The 21,485-nt window shown below is 44.0% G+C and overlaps 1 protein-coding gene across 1 annotated transcript in view; it reads left to right on the top strand.

Moving 5' to 3' along the window:
* Positions 1-849: 849 nt before the first annotated feature.
* The window catches only part of TBCA (tubulin folding cofactor A), a 57,256-nt gene continuing 36,620 nt past the window's right edge, over positions 850-21,485 (top strand). Inside the window, exon 1 of the mRNA XM_075932319.2 lies at positions 850-1,040. Within this exon, the coding sequence (XP_075788434.1) occupies positions 988-1,040 (53 nt within the window). The 5' untranslated portion in view covers positions 850-987. The remainder of the gene's footprint in view (positions 1,041-21,485) is intronic.

Below are 21,485 nucleotides of genomic sequence, written 5' to 3'. Positions count from 1 at the left end.
ATCAAGCACTGACTTCCGAAATGAAAAGAATCTGGCAATCAGGAGAAATGTCAAATGTTAAGGGGCAAAAATTGAAGTTCTACGATGATAAAAGAATAAGTATAGTCGATGTATCATTAAAAGAATGTATCTATGTTAACCTTACTTCTCTTTAATCGCCTCTCTGACGCTACTTCTCCAGCAGGCAGCCCCGATTTATTAAGCTAAAGTATCCCTGGCAGCTTGCACAGCACCTAAAGGACTGGCTAGGAGCTGTACCGCATAGACAGACAGAATTACGCGTTTACAAAGCGGGGCTAAACTTTTTCTTGAGGGGAATGGGTGAAGCTCACAGCACCCGGAACTCTAAGTGGAATCAGACTTGAACCGCGCCCCTATCAGTGCTGAGAACGGCTGGGGACGTGACCGTGGCTGGCCGACGATTAGTGCATGTACGGGGTCAGACCCGGACAGGAGACCCTCCATCAACGCGCTCCCCTGCAGAGGGATTCTCAGCAGGACACGCGAGGTCCCGCCGGGAAGGGCTACGTCGCCTGGCGCCGGCCGGCCAAAGGGCAGCGACGGACACACGCCCAGGCCCGGCTACCGTTTGTTCTGTGCCCGAAACGTAGCACGAGCATCTCTGGCACCCGCCACCCACATGGTGGGTGCAGCCACAGCAGCCCCGCCCCCTCGCGAATAACATGCGAGGCCAAGAGCAGACCAGCGGGTACATTTACAGTGCACGGGGCACGCCGCAGGGCAGTTCCATTGGCAGCCTGTTCTCCCTTCGCAAGTCGCCTAGTGGTTTAGCCCAGAGCGGAAGGAAGTGTCTGAGCAAAACGAACAGAGTTCTGCGCGTGGTGGGCTGGCGCATGCGCACGCGCACGGGAGGCGTCAGTCTTTACGTACTAGAGCAGTGTCCAGGTTTGCGACCGCTCTTCTCTCTCGCTGTCGGTTGATCCGTTGGTGCTTGGCCCCCGCGGATCGCGCCCCTGACGCAGGAGCATGGCGGACCCGCGCCTCAGGCAGATCAAAATTAAGACGGGCGTGGTGAGGCGGTGAGTGCCCGGGCGCGTCTTCCCCACCGGTCGGGCGCGGGCGCGGGCGCTGGAGCTGGGCCGTGGCTAGGGCCGGCCCGGACTCCACACGGCGGCCGTTATGCTTGGTGTGCGCAGCCCTTAGCTGCGGAGCCCGAACCGGATAGGGCCGGGCGGCAGGTGCCGGCTCCTGGGTGAAGACGGGCTGTAGCCTGAGCGCGGCCTATGTGCCTGGGGTTTGGTTCACAGCCCTGGGCGTCTCTTGTTGCCTTACCGCTGGCTGGCAGGTCTCCTGGCTCGGGCAGGTCTCTTGTTGCCTTCCCCCCGTGGCTGACTGAGCGAGCAGACATTAGGCGGGTGAGGTAGTATCTTCTGCGGGACCAGCTTCAAGTCCCCTGCAGAGGAGATCCGTGCGGCTCGACAGCTCGTCTCTCTCGTCCCCTATCCAAGGTATTACCTCAGCCACGCCCCCCGTAGGTCTTGGGACCAGCCCTGTAGTCTATCTCGCTATTTCTTGCTTTTGCCAAAGAGAATTTATAAAGTGCGATTTGGGATACATGGATCCAATGCAGTTCTGGATCATCTGTAATGCAAGTCTGAACAGTTTCTAACTGCATTGATGACTGCTCTATTGTAACTGGATCTCCTGATGAGGCTGAGTGTAACCAAGCTAGGAAGTTCTTTACCAACTGTGACTTTATCCATATAGCTAATAGTCACTAAGCTATTAAGGTCTTGTACACAACAGGCTCGTACACAACAGGCTCAGAGCTTTGTTAGTAACAAACAGCATTCCTCAACGTCCCTGAGTGAAGCATGTATGTTTGTGTTTTGTCATTTGTTGCTCTTTTTGTTAAGAGTAGTAGAGAGGTAGCTGTGTTAGTTTTTCCTTTTGTTTTAGCAAGATCAGACTATGTAGCACTTCAAAGACTAACAAGATGGTTTAATAGGTGGTGATCTTTTGTGGACCAGACCCACTTCCTCTGATCATATTCTTTCAGAGCTCTTTCAGAATATGATCTGAGGAAGTGGGTTTGGCCCACAAAAGCTCATCACCTATAAACCATCTTGTTAGTTTTTCCAAGTGCTACATAGTTTTTCCTTACTGAATGTGTAATATCATATGTAGAAAAGATACAAACCAGAATGCATTTTCTTGGTATTCCAGATCATAACTGTGGGTTAGAACTGTTTACAGCTATGCAGAGAGCAGTGTGACTATTCAGTCATATTAATATCAAAAGCTTCTGTAAAAATCTGAAGCCTTAGAATACTTCGCAGAGTCTTGAAAACACAACTACACTTTACAGTTCTGTATTCAAACCCCGTAGGCAGCATTGATAATTTCTAAAACTGTGTGTGGTGCATTGAAGCCTGTAGCATTGTACCTTTTGGAACTTCATGGAAGCCTTATTTATGTTAATGCAATTTTGGATTATCCTATACTTGCAGGCCATGTTAGTATTCTTCTTTGAGGGGTAACTTCTGCTCCCCAAACAAAATTGCAGGACACCTGATCTTCTCAAAAGAATGAATTTGAGTTTCTTTTATATTCCAGTATTCTCAAAAAAAATCAACTCAAAAGAAGGAAAAGGAGATGGGAGGGCTTGAGAACTGGATCTACTTAACTTCCTTTGGCAACATTCTTACAGTTGGAATTTCTGCCTCCAAGACACAACTGGGTTATCATTTGGCTGATGTCAAAAGTACTGGTTTCAAGTGCCTGTGACATTATAATTCATCTGGAGACTTGATTATTGCTGATTGTAGTTGCTGGGATAGGAGAGCAATTCCTGAGTAGGAACTAAGACCAGGTATCCTGTTCATCATGGAATTGTTTAATATATAATTATGTTTAGCTTTAAAAGTTTCTTCCAATTCAGAATACAGACCTGTTTGTTACCTGCAGGGCCAATGGTTCTGGAATAGTTCAGGAATTACTGATAGATATAGGCTTAGATGGCTATTTGGAATGGTCAGCAAAATAGCATGTCTATGAATATAATGTATACCTTGTGCTAATTCCATCACACAATTCCATTAAAGTAATGGACCTTTCATAGAAACAGGGTCTAGAAGTTGTAGACACTTGAATGTGTTACTACTACTTTCTCCCCTTCCCCTTTCATATGCAAATTAGTACCCTGGTTAGGTCATGAATATACTAGAAGCTACCATTACTCATTTAGATGACCACAACTCTAGTTCTACCAGACTTATTGTCAGTCTTTTCTTGCAGCGTGTATGTGAAAGCTCATAATATTGCTGCCTTGGACATAATTTCTTCTAAGAGTAGAACATGGAAATAAACCTCTAAAATTCCCTTTTTTTCACTTGTGAAATGTCTTAGGGTGTGGACTAGTGCATTGGTGTCCAATTTCTGGAGCCTGACAACTAAGTATATGTGTATTTAAAAAAAAAAAGATGAGGGCAGCAATTGACGCTCTGGGGTAGATTATCTTCCTTGTTCTGTCCCCATTGTGGTGCCCAGGCTACTTACTTTGTTGTCTGTTTTTTAAAGCACCCTTAGACTTAGTGGTTGAGAGAGTTCGTTGCTTCCCCAAAACTAGAAACAAAGATGAGCAATTTACTGTATAGCAGTATCATTGCTGCTATTTACTGTGTAGCAGAGGTCCTCTAAGTGGTATCCTCTCTATTGTGGGTCATGCAGCACCTTACTTATTGGTGAGTTTCTAATTTTGTGTGACAATGCTATTTGTTGTGGCACCAGAAACACTTTTGTTAGGCATTGACCAAAGAAACTTGCAATGGGATTGGGAAGAAATTTGAATCCTTCTGGTCTCAGGGTGTATTTGCTAACAGGTCAAGCTGCTGTCAGATATCTTCTCTTATTTGTAAGACACAAAAAAACTAGAATTTGATAATCAGAAGTGGGTAGACATACTATATTTGTGGCTACTTCCTAACAAGTAATGCTTCTGGTTAGCTAGCCTAAAAGGTTGCTTAATCACTTTAAAGCCACCTTACTCTCAATAAATCCAAGATCAGTCTATTGCAAAGTAAGTGAATTTGTTGACTTTAAAAAACTTTCTTAAATATCTTCTCCATTGCAGATGGGTAATGGTTTTAAAAACTACTGTGAACAAAGTATGTTAAGGGCATACAAAAAAAGCACTGACATTTGCCCATAGTTTCCTTCTGATTAAATGAAAGTGACACCAGTAGATTAGAATGAGACTAAGACAATTCACATTGCAATTGTGTTAGTTTAACTTTAACAATCTTTTAACGCTCTTGTTTAAATGTAGCTGACATACCATAATTACAAATCTACAAGCCTTGATTATAGAATTTTACATCATGAACCTATGGGGAAAGTATTGGGGGTTTTTTGGTTTGGTAAAATAGCCCTCTTAGAAATCACCTTTCCAAAATTGGAATCTTCTAGGTTTGTAGCACTAGGTTTTGTTTTTTATTTGTCCTGTTTTTTTCCTTAAGGCATCATCACTGTTGTGACCAGCTTCTTGATTCAGTCATGTTAATTCTGCCTTTTATTTTTTTTAATACACAATAGTATTAACCTGGAAGTTACAATGAACCGTATTTTTTAAAATATTGAACAGAAAAAATGCTGAATTATTTACTTAACTAGCTAAACTAATTCAGGATCCTCACAATTAGGATTCTGTGTTTTCCCTGCAAGATTTTGATGTGATATATGTGTACTTTGATGTAATATATGAAGCATTTCAGGGAATGCAGATTCTGCTCTTTTGATATTGCAGTAAAACTCCATTGGTCCGGCATCTGACGGTCCGGCACTCCTGATGATCCGGCACCATCAGGAACCCGGAAGTGCTCCGCAGCTGGACCATTGGAGCTGCTCTGCCTCCAGCTTCCCCTATTCAGCCGCTGCTAAAACTGACCAGCGGCTGAATCGGGGAAGCCCGGGGCAGAGCTGCTCTGCCTCAGGCTTCCTGGAGTCAGCTCTTGGTCAATTTCAGCAGCAGCTGAATCGGGGACGCTTGGGGCAGAGCAGCTGGGGTGCTGCTGGGTTGGTCCCTCACCGCCGCTCCTCGGCGCTACTGGATCAACCCGGCAGCACCCCAGCTGCGCTGCCCCAGGCATCCCCAAGTCAGCCTGCTGAAATTGACCAGCGGCTGACTCAGGGAAGCCCGGGGCAGAGCAGCTCTGCCTCAGGCTTCCTGGAGTCAGCTCTTGGTCAATTTCAGCAGCGGCTGACTTGGGGATGCCTGGGGCAGAGAAGCTGGGGTGCTGCCGGGTTGATCCAGTAGCGCCAAGGAGTGGTGCTGCGGGACCAACCCAGCAGCACCCCAGCTGCTCTGCCCCAGGTGTCCCCAAGTCAGCAGCTGCTGAAATTGACCAAGTGCTGACTCCAGGAAGCCCGGTTGCTCTGTCCTGGGCTTCCTGGAATCAGCTGCTGATCAGTTTCAGCAGCAGCTGAATTGGGGACGCTTGGGGTTCTTAAGTTGATTCTGTATGTAAGTCGGAACTGGCGGTCAGTTTCAGCAGTGGCTGAATCTGGACGCCAGTTCCGACTTACATACAGATTCAACTTAAGAACAAACCTACAGTCCCTATCTTGTACGTAACCCGGGGACTGCCTGTACCACGTCCCCTGCTCCAACCAGCAGAGTTGGGGCCACATTAGTGAGGTGTGGTTTTTTTGCATTTCCCTTGTGTGGCCCCAACTGACTTTTCTGTGGGTCAGTGACTCAAAAAGGTTCCCTGCCCTTCTCATAAATAAAGACAATGCAAAAACTTTTTGTGTTTGACATAGTCTTTTATTTAAAAATGAAGCCTGGACAACAAACCCCCAATTGGGGCCAAGCCCCCAGCTGAGCACAGCATCATAACACTCCTGCACTCCCCCTTCCTCTAGACCCTAGATCTGAGCCTATCATACACTGGAACCCCCTGCCCTGAGCCCCTCACATACCCCAACCCAAATTCCTGCATCCTTACATCCACAAGCCTGTAGCTTGCTTAGTAGCCCAACCCTCCATCTGACCTCAACACTCCCCAGCCTGGAGCTCCCTCCCCGAGCCAGCGTCCCCTTCTCCACCTCCTCCTGCATCCAAATTTCCTCCCAGAGCTTGCACCTCTCACCCCTTCCCACACCCAAATCCCTCATTCCCATCCCAGAGCCCACACATCCTGTCTCAACCCAGTGAGAGTACGGCTAGACTGCAGAAGTTTTTCCAGGATTCCAGAGATCCTGGAAAAATTCTTCTGCATCCAGGAATGTGTGTGTTCTTCTGTTTTTTTAGTGGACAAGCAAATATGCTCTTTTGGTAACCCCTATATTCCTTGTTTCACGAGGAATAAGGGGGCTGCCAAAAGAAGGGGTTTTTCTGACATTTGGTCCAGTCTAGACAGGCCAAATGTTGGAAAAATCTCTTCCCACAGAAGAATCGGGGGGAGGGGGGGAAGTGTCAGTGTATCAGGGCTGGGGGTAGCAAGTGATGGAGAGGAGAGAATAGAGAGGGCGGGGCTTCAAGGAAGAGGTGGGGTCGGGGGGGGGGGTAGTAGATCTTTGCTTGTTCTGAGATTTTAAAAGTGATCTTGAGTGTAAAAAAGTTGGAGACCACTGGTATACAGTATGTTTTTCATAAGACTCCTGCTTCGTTCAGCACACAGGCTGGACCTGCTCTTGAGATGAATCAGGGATTGAGTTGTGGGAAGAGGCTGTCTATAGACCCCCCACTTCATTTTAATGTGTACATTGCATAGAGAATGAGGCAGAACACAAGTAGTGAGTAGCTATTTACTAAGCAAACACCATCCATTCTGCACCGAATGGGGCAGAGTTCTTTAGGGAGGAAAAAATAGTACAGGCAGTCCCCGGGTTACGTACAAGATAGGGACTGTAGGTTTGTTCTTAAGTTGAATCTGTATGTAAGTCGGAACTGGCATCCAGATTCAGCCGCTGCTGAAACTGGCCAGCGGCTGACTACAGGAAGAGTCTGAGGCTGAATCTGGATGCCAGTTCCGACTTACATACAGATTCAACTTAAGAACCCCAGGCGTCCCCAAGTCAGCTGCTGCTGAAACTGATCAGCGGCTGATTCCAGGAAGCCCGGGGCAGAGCAACTCTGCCTCGGGCTTCCTGTAGTCAGCGCTGGTCAGTTTCAGCAGCGGCTGACTTGGGGACGCCTGGAACAGAGCAGCTTGGGTGCTGCTGGGTTGCTCCAGTAGTGCCGCTCCTCGGCGCTACTGGACCAACCCAGCAGCACCCAAGCTGCTCTGCCCCAGGCGTCCTGATTCAGCCACTGCTGAAACTGACCAGAAGTGGCTGAATCAGGACGCCTGGGGCAGAGCAGATGGGGTGCTGCCGGGTTGGTCCAGTAGCGCCCAGAGCGGCGCTACAGGACCAACCGGCAGCGCCCCAGCTGCTGTACCACAGGCGTCCGGAGCAAAGCCGCGGAGCACAGGGGCAGCGGGACAGCCCAGACGCACCGCGGCTGTCCCGCTGCCGGCGTGCTCCGTGGCTTTGCTCCGCTTTGCTCCCCGTCTCCCTGGTCTGCTGGAAACCAGCAGACCAGGGAGATGGGGAGCAAAGCCGCGGAGCACGCTGGCAGCGGGACAGCCGCGGTGCGTCTGGGCTGTCCCGCTGCCCCTGTGCTCCGCGGATTTGCTCCGCGGATTTGCTCCGCTTTGCTCCCTGTCTCCCTGGTCTGTTGGTCTCCAGCAGACCAGGGAGACGGGGAGCAAAGCCGCTGTGACGGCGCGTTGGGGGTCCCCTGTCTCCTGCACCCCGAAATGGCACAAACAGACTGCACCAGCTGGTGGAATAGAGGAAGTTTATTGCCTCTCCAGGATATAGCACAGCACAGATGTAATCTGGTCACAGAGCTGGGCTAGGATGCCTCAGGCCCCCTTGAGATGGGGGGAGACTGGGCCCCTAAACTCCAGCCCCTTTCCCTAGGCTGTCTCCTCCATGCTCCCAGACAGCAACTAACCCACACTCTTCCAGCTCTGCCCCCCAGCCAGGGCAGCATTCCCCCTTCCTTTGTTCCTCTCCATGGGGGGTGTCTGGTTCTACAGGTTTGGCGTCACCTTTGCATAATGAGGTTTTCCCTGCTGGGTCTTGCTCCAGACAGCAGAGGTCACCACAGCCCAGCAAGTACCCCCACTACGTCACAGCCGCGGAACACGCCGGCAGTGGGACACCCGCGGCGCGTCTGGAAACCAGCAGACCAGGGAGACGGGCAGCAAACCCCGTTCGTAACGGGGATCCGCGTAACTCGGGGACTGCCTGTATGTAACTGAAAACTCACGCGACAATATTTCTCAAAATGATCTTCAAAGCCACTTTGAGAAACCTGCTAACTGGCTGATCCTGTGTGTTTATTTACCAGCTCCATGGCCACAGAATCTCATGGCTCCCCTTGGCTGCAAACAGCGAACCGGAGACAGTGGGAGACATGAGACTTCGTGGCCACAGAAGTAAATAAACACACCGGAATAGCCATTAGCAGGTTTCTCAAAGTGGTTTTGCGGACCACTTTGAGAAAAACTGGCCTAAGGGATGAATTAAGATTGCACAGGGAAGTATTAATGTTGTTTTCACAAGTTACTTTCACTGTTCATTATATACTTAGGGTACTTGGTGAAAGTCATGTTGATCCAGTACAGTATATTCAAAACAACTTCAGCAATTCTATCATCTGTGTTTTTTTTCATAGCTGCTAGGTTCTTTTATCACTGGTAGGGAACAATACAAGCACTGTGACTTAGTTTTCAAGCAGCCATGTTCTGTTTCATATGTGTTCAGAATGTTCTGGCAACCAAAACGTTTGAGTTGGTAACTTGTACCTTGCTTCCATTGTCTTTTTAAAGAATTGTATATCCTTTCAAGGGTTCATTTGGTTCAGCATCAAAATGGAAGATATTGGGAAAAAAATTAAGAACATGAGATCTGCTGCAAGCTAGATGGGATTACTCATCTGGGCCAGATGAGTGTTTCTGTTGTTCTATTTTTGGAGACAGTGTTCTTCATTTGTCAGCTTCCATCTTTCTTTCTAGAATCCCCTCCCTCTGCAACATCAGAAGACAGGATAAAGGGCAACATTTCAGATGCAGACTAACTCCAGTATCCATTGCTTCACTCCTCTTCTAGGCAAAAGATAAATTAGATTTGGTATATACTTGCTTTCTTTTCTTTCATCCATTTCCTTACATCATGGGGTAGAATTATGGATCATTGAATGCTAAGAGGCTGTTCAGTTTGGTTGCCTGATCCAGTTCATTAAACCAGCCAACCTTTCTTCCCATTCCTTTTTTTTTTTATTCTTCTCAAAAGATGCCACTTGTTGCAGATGTACCCAGAAGGTGTGAATGGGGAACAGGGGATTGAACATTTGACGATGATCTGTTGTGTTCATTCCCTCTGAAGCCACCTGACGTTGGCCATTGTCTGAAAACAGGATACTGGGCTTGATGGACCATTAGCCTCCCCCAGTATTAGGGATGTAAGTGATTAGTCGACTACCCGATAAGCATATGTTTATCGGGTAGTTCAGTAGTGACTTGACAGTTCCCCCTCCCCCGGCTTCCTTTATCAGAGAGAGGCAGCAAGGATGGGAGGGGGAGCTGGCTTAAATGCCAGTTCCCTCCAGTACTGTCTCCTCAGGGGTCAATGGAAGTAGAGGTGCAGCAGGGAAATGGCGTGACGCACCTGCACCGGTCCAGCTGCTGTGCGTCTCCTTTTGAAATGTAGCAAGAGCCCAAAGGGAGAGGCAGTGTGGGGAACCTGGGGCAAGCGGGGACTCAAGTAGTTCCTGCTTGCCGCAGTTCTGCCTCTCCTTTGAAATGTAGCAAGAGCCATGGGGCTCTTGCTTGAATGCCTGCTGCTCTTCTGCCTTTTAAATGTATTAAGAGCCACATGTGGCTCCTACCATATTTAAAAGGCAGAGGCACAATGGGAACAGTGAGTGCCTCACCCCTTATCAACTGATTGAGTAGTCAATGGAAATTCCATTGACTACTCAATTAGTTGATTAATAAAAATTTAACATCCCTACCAAGTATGGCTGTTCTTATGTTTATATGGGTTCAGAGATTCCTAGCATGCAGGAAGGTGAATCTCTTAAAGGCACTGCATACTGTGGGTGTCAGGGTATCTGCTCGTCTCCGTAGCAAGACAACTGACTGGTGGTTTTTTTGCAGTGCCCATGGCAAACCTTGGAGAAATCCTGAAAATGCACTAATTTCAGTGTGTGGGAGTGCTGATAAATGGGAACAGATCTACTGTGATACCTGTCCAGAAAAAACAATCATTTATTGGTTCTATCTTGACTCTACACAAGTCAAGGCTTTTCTTTGAGGAAAATATTTGTGGATTCAGTTTCTGAAAATAAAACTGGGAAAGACAGTGAAGATATTTTTAGGACTGATTAAGTCAGGGAGTTACTGTTTCCTGAATATATTTTTATACATTCTTAGATTCCATCAAACAAGGATGTAACTGGTGGCCCTCTGTAATGAAATTGTGAAATTTTTACTTGGCTATTCATATGAATTCAGGTGACTTATGTTTTTTGAATTAATAACTTTATGCACTGCAAAATTGGAATATTTAATATACTTAATCCTTAAATTAGAAAAGTAAAAATATTTGAATGATCAAATTAACAGTTTGAATGCTAGAGTCATGCTGGGTCTAAATTTTTTTTTGTACCTCATTCAAATTACAGATTGACTACCTGTCAGCCCTTCCGATCAGCTAATTGCTTTAGGTTCCTAAAGCATTGTTTTCTTTACCTCAGAGAATCTGACTTTTTCTAAGCATGAAGATTCTTCTGTATTCCACAGTATCTTTTATGTTGGTATTTAAGTTGGCTCGTATAAATATTCTATGATGATAATTACACTGTATCTTGTGAAGATTACAGTTTATACTATCTTATATCCTTTGTTTATAATGATGAACCTCTGGGAAATCAGAAATAAAACAGGAATGAGCATTGGTGTATGTTGAGTTCAGATTCATTTTCTGGAATTCCACTGCAAACAAGTCTGTTTTTCATATCTGACTGTTAATTTTAGTAATATCTGTGTTACAAGATGGTAATGTAAGTGGATATATTAAAATGTGTGCTCTTTTTACCAGCCAGCTAAATTGGGTTGTGTGTCTCTGTTGTGGGATTTGACATCAGCAATTTCAAAGAAATGTTATCTTTTAGTATTAGATTATTTTTACACTTCTGTTCTGGGCCTTTTTCAAATGTGAGCTGTGGGCTGACAATGTTGGTGAACTTAAAATGCTTGCATATAAATATAACTTCTCTTATATGAAAAAAACCTAATTTTTTAATTTGGTGTATTGATACATTTTTTTACCTAATTGTACTGTTTCAAATGGAAACTATAAAACGGAGGGGATGGGCATTGGAAGTCGTTCGTGCTATTTAGAGAATTTATAAATGAAAAGTTACATTCCAAACAAGGAGCTACATTTTGGGGGGGGAGGAGGAGGGGAGTTATTTTTAATAGAGATGTCAGAAGGAATTTAAATGTATTACTTCAGTAGTTAACGATCAAATGTACAGAACGGGATAAATGAAGATATGGTTGAAGGAAATTAGTTTAACATTTTGCCTTGACTCTTTTTATGAAATGAATATTTAGGAAGCATGAATTCTGTGTAAATATAAAGTAGTTTACTGAAGGATACAGGGTAGAGATGTGCATTATGACTGTAAGTGGGAAAACTAGATGTCAATTTCAAATACCGCTATACTAAAGGGGACAGATTCTTTAAAAGGGTAACTGTTTTATTATTGGAAAAGGAATGTCCTGTCTTTGAAATAATTTGTGAGGAAAACAGTAAAACTCACATTATTCTCATCTCTCTCCAGTTTCCATATTGCATAAACTAACTTTAGTAGCATGCTACATGTAGGAATATTTTCATACTTGCAATATTCATCAACTAACAGAGATGGAAGAATAGAATTCTCAGTTTTTAAAAAAAGGCAAATAATGAAGATAAAACTAATCACTGACGTTTCTTAGGTTTCTTTCAGTGATAGCGGACATTTTTCCAGATACTTTACTAGACTGTAGTACCTGCTAAATGTAAAATAAGACATGCTGCTGAGACCTCGGTGCAAGTCACCTGAGTTAACTTTTCAGTGAAGACACCCATGTAGGACATGTCTACACAACTAAGTTTTGTTGTCAAAAATCACCTTTTGGAAACAAAACTCCAGTAGTGTTTACCACATTGCCCAAGTATCCATTCTGGCTAGTGCTTTGAACTCTGCTGCCCTGCAGCCAGGTACACAGTAAGGAAGTAATAGGAAACTGTTTACATGGTTAGCCAATAAGCCTGGGCTTATCTGTTATTATGAACAGTTATTGGCAGGATTCCACCCTGCTCCGGGGAGGGCTGCCTGCCACCCCATGCTACTGCTTCTGATACAGAGGCAGCAGTGCTGGGCGGCAGCCAGTACATGCCAGGAACCAGCTTAAAAGCCAGCGGGCTGGCTGCCACCCTGCGCTGTGGGTGTGTGTAACTGCTGAACTTTTCAGTGGTTACCTGGTTATCCAACTACTTATTTTACACAGTAATCCGCCCCTTACCCTCACAAGACTCGGGAACTTTAAATTCCATTTCCTGATCGCTAGCTCAGCATGGAATGTTCTCATAGTGGCATCTTAGCTGGCCATGATCAACCATCACTACAGTATACCTAAAGATGCGTACATGATGCACCTTTCCAGACCACCTCGCATTTGTGAAATGCCCACGATGAGCCCTCCAAACACTTGCAGCAACATCGAGAAGTATCCTTTCCTGCTGATGCATGCTATGGCAAGGTGAGCTGGCACTACAATTGGAATGTGTGTGCCATCGATTGCCCCACCACAGTTAGGAAAGTCCATCTGCAAAGCCAGCCACAATGTCGTACACATTTCCAGAGTTATGGTCCTCATAGCATAATGTGTCGTCTTTCCCTGCAAACTTGTAATAATGCAGCCCCAAATTCCCCCCCCCCCCTCAAAAAACTTATTTGCAACAGACCAATAGCAATCAAGGGTTGCCAACTTCTACACTGCAATTTCCACATGCTTTTCTACTAAAAGGGCAGCTCTCATTCTGGTGTCCTAGCACTGCAGTATGGGGACCAGCTCAGCATACGGCTCCAAGAAGGTTGCTTTATGTAGCCACTGGTCTTCACCTCACAGCGTGACAATGCGATCCCACTACTCAATGTTTTCCCTAACCCACAGGCGATGGTGTGTCCATCTGATGCAGGCCAGATCTTCTGTCTTGATGGGCTAGATCTGGCTTGCAGGCCGTATCCTACCCTTCCTTAGACTAATTGCTGTTCCAATGTCATCAGCTTTAGAGATGAGGCAATATTATGCTTCCTACACTGGGCAGTATTTTAAAAACAAACGCCATTATTTTTCAACAAATAGTCTGGTAGCACTTTAAAGACTAACAAAACATGTAGATGTATCATGAGCTTTCATGGGCACAGCCCACTTCTTCAGTTGACCAGAGTGTTGGATTTCCAGAACCAAGAATAGATGGGGGAAGGAGAAAAAGAGGCAGTGGGAAGATAAGTTTCAAAGGGGAAGCCGAGCCAGGCGGTAACAGGAAAAACTGAAAAACAATAGATAGTCTATTAGCACCTTAAAGACTAGATAGTTAAGAGAGATAAGAACCATTAATTTGCACTTGGAGAGGAAGAGTACTAACAGATTCTACGCCGACCTCAAGAACCAGTGGCACCTTCATTGTTTGGTTGGTTGAGAATGTCCCAGCCATCCAGTATCGCGATTTAAAGCATCTGCATGAGAATTAAACTTGTGAATGAAGTGGAGTTCCAATCCTTCTCTGTATATTTGGTTTGTGGAATTGGTCTATAACAAAACACAACTTGGAGATCCCTTTGAATGTCCAGGTAGGTTAAAGTGGTCCTCAACAGGTTTTTGTGTGTTCCCTTTTCGGATATTTGATTTGTGTCCAGTAATTCTTTCTCATAGGGACTGTCCAGTTTGTCCAGTATATATTGCAGTGGGGCATTGCTGGCATTTGATGGTATAAATCTGTGTTTCTCAACCCTTTTTATAAAGTACCCCCTTTAAAAATATATATATATAATTATCCCCAGTACTTACAGTTTTCAGACACACAGTTTTTTTTCTACCATTGCAACACATTTGTTTAGACAACTTAATTGTAGCCAGGTGGGCGATGAAATTTTTGGGTGTAAAATGTACAAAAATAATAAAGTGCTATAAAACTTAAAACACAAATACAGTTTTTTCCAAATTTCAGTTGTTGATGTACCCCCAGACTTCTGTCGAGTACCCCTAAGGATACTTGAACCACTGGATGAGAAACACTGGCATAGATCACATTACTGGATGTGCAGTTAAATGAGACTCTGATTTGGTGGCTGGTGTGGTTGGGTCCAGTGATGAATTCGCTTGTATAGATATGTGGGCAGAGTTGACACTGAGGCTGATTGCAGGGCTGGGTTCCTGGATGCCTATGATGTAGCTGTGTAGCATGGTTACCAGGAAAAAATTGTTTCAGGTTGGGGGGGTTGTCTGTAAGCGAGAATAGGCCTTTTCCCCAAGGTCTGTGAGAGTGAGGGGTAATTTTCCAAGATAGGTTGTAGATTGTGGATAATGTGTTGGTGAGTTTTAAGTTGTGGGCTGTAAGTAATGACAAGTGGAATTCTGTTGTTCTCTCTTTTGGCTCATCTGTTTTTTCACTTCTCCAGGTGGGTATTTCAGTTTTAGGAATGCTCTATATAGATCCTGTAGGTGTTTGTCTCTGTCTGTGGGATCGGAGCAAACCCGGTTGTATCTTAAGGGTGTGGCTGTATACAATAGATTGAAAAATGTTTCTGGGATAAGCTGGAGGCATGAAGTTAAGTGTAGTGGTGGGTAGGTTTCCGATATAGGGTGATGGAAATTTGTCCATCTAATTGTACTGTGGTGTCAAGAAAGTGGATTTCTCATGTGGACTTATCCAGGCTGAAGTTGATGGTGGGGTGGAAGTTGTTGAAATCCTAGTGAAATTCCATTATTTTTGAAAACTATGGGAAATTAGTAAGTTAAATGTGCAATTGATTCTATCCACTCTCCAAAACAGTGTGGTGGTGGGATGGGGGATGTAAACCTTGCTATTACTGCGTATTGTCTTATGCCGATACCAAGAACAAATATTAACCAGGTAAACGGCTAGAGAATTACAGAACCATGAATAACATATACTAGAGAATTATAAAAAAACCAAATCATGGCAGGCAAGTCTGGTCACTTTTGTTGTTAGAATTTCAAAATTACTGGACACACAGAGTGCAATAGACATGAAGTACCTGAATTTGATTAAAAAATTTTAAATAGCATCTCAATCTTATTTGTATTTTTCAAATTGACTTGGGTATGAGCATTGTTGTAGTGGTTTAAAATCTTGTTGAAAAAGCTTTTAAATGTTAAGCATTGGGTTGTGAGGAGTTATTGAGTGCTGCAGAGATTGGTGTTATACACTGTCTCATTTAAAGTCTTGAACAATTTATTATGCAATTAAGTTTGGAGATTTTGTTAATACTTGTGAGAACAAATAGATTAGTACAAAGGCATCTGGAAATTTTTGGCCAGTATACTTGAGTGAGCTGAAAAGATGCAAATGGGAAAACAATTTGCAGCACAAAATATTCAGCGCAGGAAGTATGGAAAACAGGAAATACTGAGATTCTTGGGGTGATTACAGATTTGGAGATGATAAAGTTTGCTGTGAGATATGGCAGCATAAATAAGGAATTTTTGGACAGTGTCATATCATGACCCCGAGAAGGGACATTACAGAGGTTGTTCCTAGAATTCTGTGTTTGGTTTTGATAACCTTGATATCCGGAGAAGTTAATAAATTTGAGTGGAATTGAGAAAAGAGTAGCATATTAAGAAGCTAAAATATTTGACTAATTAACCAATATTAAAGAAAAGCCCACATTTTCAAATTTTGCCTTAAGTTAGGCATCTAAATATACATGGCCTGCTTTTCAAAGATGCTGGCCATCTGTAGATCCCCAGGGCATAAATACCATTGAAATTATTTACACTGCAAGTTCCTTGGTGCAGAAACCATCTTTGTTCTGTGGGTGTTTTTTTTTTTTTTTTTTTACAGCATCTAGCACAGTGGGGTTCTGGTCCATAACTAGAGCATGGAGGCACTACAGCAATAAAAATCCTGTAATTAAATGTAATAGACACCATTGGTTTCCTATACAAATTTTGGTAGTACCAGTTGCAAAAGCAGACTTGCTACTGTCTCTAATGAATCAGGACTTTTCTAAATCATTCTACTCTGATCCAAAAGGATTTTTCTGTGAGAAAGCTGTTCAGTTTTTTGTAGCTGCTGAACTTGGCTCAATCTTCAATGGGAACAGAGGATTTTGAAGGCAGTCTCCTTCACAGACATAGACGTTTGTGAGGATCAGACTTCTTCCTTGAATTAATTTGGAAAATTTCTCCTCTAGGATTAACATAAGACCAGCCATACTGGGTCAGACCAAAGGTCCATCTAGCCCAGTATCCTGTCTTCCGACAATGGTCAATGCTAGGTGCCCCAAAGAGAATGAACCAAACAGGTAATCATCAAGTTTTGGGATTTTTTTTTATTATTATTCTCACTTGTGTGGTCCCCATCTGCTTTTTTTTTTCCTGTGGGTCAGCTACCTCCCATCCAAAAACGTTCCCCACTCCTGCCATAAATAAAGAAAACATGGAAGCCTTTTGTGTTGGACATATTTTACTTTACTTAAAATGAAGTTTGATAAACTTCACATGAGAGTTAAAATGCTTAATGTGTTTCATAATTTAAATTAAACCGTTTTCCCTGTCTGCAACTGATTCAGAAAATAACATCACTGTACCCAGCCTGCCCTTGCCTCCCCTTTCCTTCCCCCTCGCCGTGGCACACAGATCCTTGAATAAGTTAAATCTTGGTATGCCGCTTCTGAAAGGTTGCTGACCCCTGCACTAAAAGGTAAGCTCTGCATCTTTCTTTATTAATTAAGCTGCTGTTAGTAGGACTGTCATTGACTTTAAAAGGTATCACCGGCATTTGGACCCCATACATAGAGGTGAATAAGTCAAATCTCAGCAATCCACATCTGAAAGGTTGTTGACCTCTTTTTAACCAGTTATCAATCCATGAGTGACCTTGCCTCTTATCCCATGACAACTCTCTTTGCTTAAGAGCTTTTGATGAGGGATCTTGTCAAAGACTTTCTGGAAATCTAAGTACACTATACCCAATGAATTCCCATTGGCCATATGCTTATTGATGCCCTCAAAGAACCCTAGTAGATTAGTAAGGCATGATTTCCTTTTACAGAAACCATCTTGATTTTTTTTCCAACGCAATTCATGTTCATCTATGTGTCTGGCAATTATGATCTTTACTATAGTTTCAACTAATTTGCCTGGTACTGTTGTTAGATTTACTGCTCTGTAATTGACAGGATCACATTAGCTGTCTTCCAGTCATTTGGTACAAAAGATGATTTAAAGCATAAGTTACAAACCACAGTTAAAAGTTCTGCAATTTTACATTTGAGTTATTTTAGAACTCTTGGGTGAATGCCATCTGATCCTGGTAACTTGTTACTGTTTAGTGTATTAATTTGTTCCAAAACCACCTCTGACACCTTAATCTGCAACAGTTCCTCAGATTTGTCACCTAAAAAGTATGACTCAGGTTTAGGAATCTCCTAGCATCCTCAGCCATGAAAACTAATGCAAAAAATTAATTTAGTTTCTCTGAAATTACCTTATCATTCCTTGAGTACTTCTTTAGCATCTTGATCATCCAATGGCCCCACTGGTTGTTTAGCAGGATTCTTGCTTCTGATGTACCTAAAAAAAGATTTGCTATTAGATTTTGGCTAGCTGTTCTTCAAATTCCTTTTTGGCTTATCATATTTTTACACTTCAGTTGACAAAGTTTATACTCCTCACTAGATTTAACTTCCACTTTTTAAATGATGCCTTTTTATCTCTTTCTGCTTCTTTTACTTGATTGTTAAGCCATAGTGGTGCTTGTGTTTTTATTCTCTTTAGGGATGTTGGCTATCATGTAGTTGACTAGTTGTGTAACCGCATGAAATCTCAGTGGTTACACAACTATTTGATTGGCCCCAAGGGCGTTGCTGGCAGCCAGTGCGCACTCGACCCCACTTCTGGGGAATCCCCTGCCACTCTGCAGGGTGGCAGACGGAGCCAGTTCACAAAGTTTAAAAACCAACTTCCTGCACAAACCGGCTGCCTGCTGCCCCGTGGTGCTGCATGGGTGGCAGCAGCCCCTGTCTTCAGGGAGCTTGGGACCCCCTCCCCCTCATAGAGGCTGCTGCCGTGAAGCAGCCTCTGTCCACCGTGGGCCCAGGCTATACAGCAGCCTACCTTGCCAGCTCCCTGGCTCCTCCCTCCCACCCCCCCCATGCTGCTGCCTCTCAGGTGGATCTGGTGCTCATGGGGAGCCAGCTTTTAAGCCAGCTCCTCACAGGAGCTGGCTCCTGCTCCCCGCTTGCTTCCTCTGATAGAGGCAACAAGGGGGGGGGGGGGAATGTATGTAGTCAACAAGATTAACCAATAAGCCTAGGCTTATTGGTTCATCGCATAGTTGACTATACATTTAAGTTGAGCCTCTATTATGGTGTCTATTGAAAAGTTTCTGCGCAGCTTGCAGGGATTTTACTTTTGGCACTGTACCTTTTTAATTTCTGTTTGTCACCTCATTTTTTATATGGGTTCCCTTTCTGGAATTAAATGCCACAGTGTTGGGCTGCTGTGGTGTTTTTCTCCTTACAGCGATGTTAAATTATGATCACTATTTCTAAGTGGTCCAGCTATGTTTTCACCTCTTGATTAGATCCCTTGGAGGAAGAAATGGAGCTCTTACGTTTTTGCCAAATAGACATTTTTTGAATGATCCTTTGAGATCATACAAATATGTCAGCCAAGAAATAGCCGTCTAATTATATTTGTTCACTGATCTGCATGATTCACCTTTAGCTAACCATCTCACTAAAGTTTACTTTGATTTGCCATCTTCAGAGAGTATTGTGAATTCAGATCTCAAAAATAATGGCATTAGCAGCAGACTTGTCCTAAAAGGGAACACTAAACTTGCAGTCCTTTCTGTACCATAATATGCATGAACCAAATTAGACACTGTAGGCCAGATGGCATCTGGACATTGAGACTTCAAACCCCATTAAGTGAATATAAAGAACACATAATTTTTTATTTCCCCTAGAAACTTCAGTGCTTAAGTTCTTTTGTAGATTTGTCAAAAAAACAGAATAGGAAAAGGCTGTGGGATTTTTGTGTTTTGATTTTTACTTTCATCACCAGTGTCCCCAGAGTCATTTCAGCAATCTGAAAATGGTTCAAGAATGTCAGATTGGTGGTGGTAAGAACACATTTGTCCATAAGGCTCCTTGTTCTAGGACTTGATAATGCACTGTTTAACAAGATCAGGCAATTATTCAAAGGAAGGCTGCTTCAGCCTGCAGAGATAGGTGAGTGGGAACAGTACAACCTTCCTTTTGGCTAAATGTTAGCTTAATCATTTTACTCCATTTTCAAAACCAACGATCAGATTATTTGCTTGTCTTAAATCTGTCACTTGGCACCACTCAATCCTTTTATTTTCTTACACTCAGCATACAGACCATATACCAGAATGGCAAAAGATCGGAAAAGAATGTTCAATGAAACTTTTAAAGGAGGTTCTTCAACATTATTCTCATTGGGCTTATAAGCAATGTTCCCTCTAATCTTTTACATCCACACAGATTTATTCCATCCATATGCAGAATAAATTTGTGCCCCAAAGCATGTGTGAATATGCACTGCCAGTAGAAACAAAAAACCTAACTGTGGGTGCTCTGCTAATAGTTTGAGCGTCATTTGAATCTCTCTTGCGTGGCCACACAAGTTCACTGCTTAGAGGGAACATTGCTGGTGAGATCTTGGCCTGATCAGAAATAGGGATGTAAAAGTGTAGTCGATTAACTGATAAGCAAAAGCTTATAGGTTAATGCTATAGACTACACACATTTCCCTCCCTTCCCGCCCCCACACACTTGCCAGTAAATTTTTTAGCAGGCTGGCCAGCAGCCTTGCTCAGTCCTGACTTGCGACAAGTCCAGGACCTACATCTGCTGCAGCTCCGCTTTTAAAGGAGCTGGATGGGCAGGCAGCCTAGCTCAGTTCCGGCTCACATCGGATCCCAGGTCTCAGACCACCTCCTAAACAGGGATTGCTGCCATCCTGCGCTGCTGCCTCTTTATCAGAGGCAGCAGCACAGGACGACAGGCAGCCAATCTCCAAAGGGAGCTGGTTTTCTTTTTAACTGGCTCCCCTCACAGACCAGCTCCCACCTGGCAGGGGTCTTCTTGAGAGTGAGGCCAGAGCGCACTGACTGCCGGCCCCACCCCCAGTGACTATAGAATAGTCGACTAAGTGATAAGAATTCATGAGATTACTCGACGGATATTGGTTAATTGAATAAACATCCCTAATCAGAAGAGTATCCTCAACAGTTTTTCTGAAATAGTGTTTTACAACTCCTGTTAGCAATAACAAAGAAATAAAAAGTGTGCAGCCTTAAAGTTAGACAAGCATTTCACATATGCCTGAGAGAATATGAATGGGTTTTGAGATTTTGTCACTATATTTGGATCCTACTGAATAGCAACTTCCTGTTCCTTAAGTAAGTAGTTTTGGGAGGGTTTTAGAATGGTCTCTTAATACTGGAGTTGGTTAAAATTGGTTCATCTACTGCTTCTTTGACTAGGTAACATTCACTTAAAAAAAGTTTGTCAGCTTCGTGATGTTTCAGAGATTCTTCAAAACTTAATTTGGATTTTGTGACCTCTCCTGAAGCAACTCATGACTTCTGCACGTGCAAGTTCGTGAATAATCATTTTCCCCCTTCTGTCTTGTTTTTGTCTTAGAAAAGCAGTTACTACCAAAATGTACACAGTTTATTAGGGATGTTAAAATTAGATTATTTTAGTAATCAGATAGTTGATAGAATTTGTATTGATTACTTGATAGGGGATGGCAGCCAGCCCAGTCCCGGCTAGCACTGGGACTAAACCCCACCACAGCTCTGGAATTTAAAAGTCAGTAGCAGCCGGGCAGTTTGCCCCTCAGCTCCTTGTGTGTTTTAAATTGCAGAGTTGCAGCAGGGTTTGGTCCTCAACCCAACACAAGCCTGGACTGATCCAGGCTGCCTGTCCAGCCAGTAGCAGCCACTGTCTGTGGGGGGTCGTGACCCAGTGGGAAGTTGGGACCCTGTGTGGACAGGGGCTGCTGCCCGTCAAGCAGCCCCTGTCTGCAGCCAAGAGGTGCTTTACAGGCAGTAGTCCCTGTCTGCGGGGCTGCTACCAGATCAGCCTCCCCTGCCTCCCTCTCCACTGCTACCTCTGATAGAGGCAGCAT

This window comes from Pelodiscus sinensis, chromosome 6 (genome assembly GCF_052426305.1).
Source record: "Pelodiscus sinensis isolate ZL-2025 chromosome 6, ASM5242630v1, whole genome shotgun sequence".
In the NCBI taxonomy this organism is placed as follows: Eukaryota; Metazoa; Chordata; order Testudines; family Trionychidae; genus Pelodiscus; species Pelodiscus sinensis.
The sequence above is the reverse complement of the archived record's forward strand: the minus strand, read 5'-3'. Positions and strand labels throughout refer to the sequence as shown.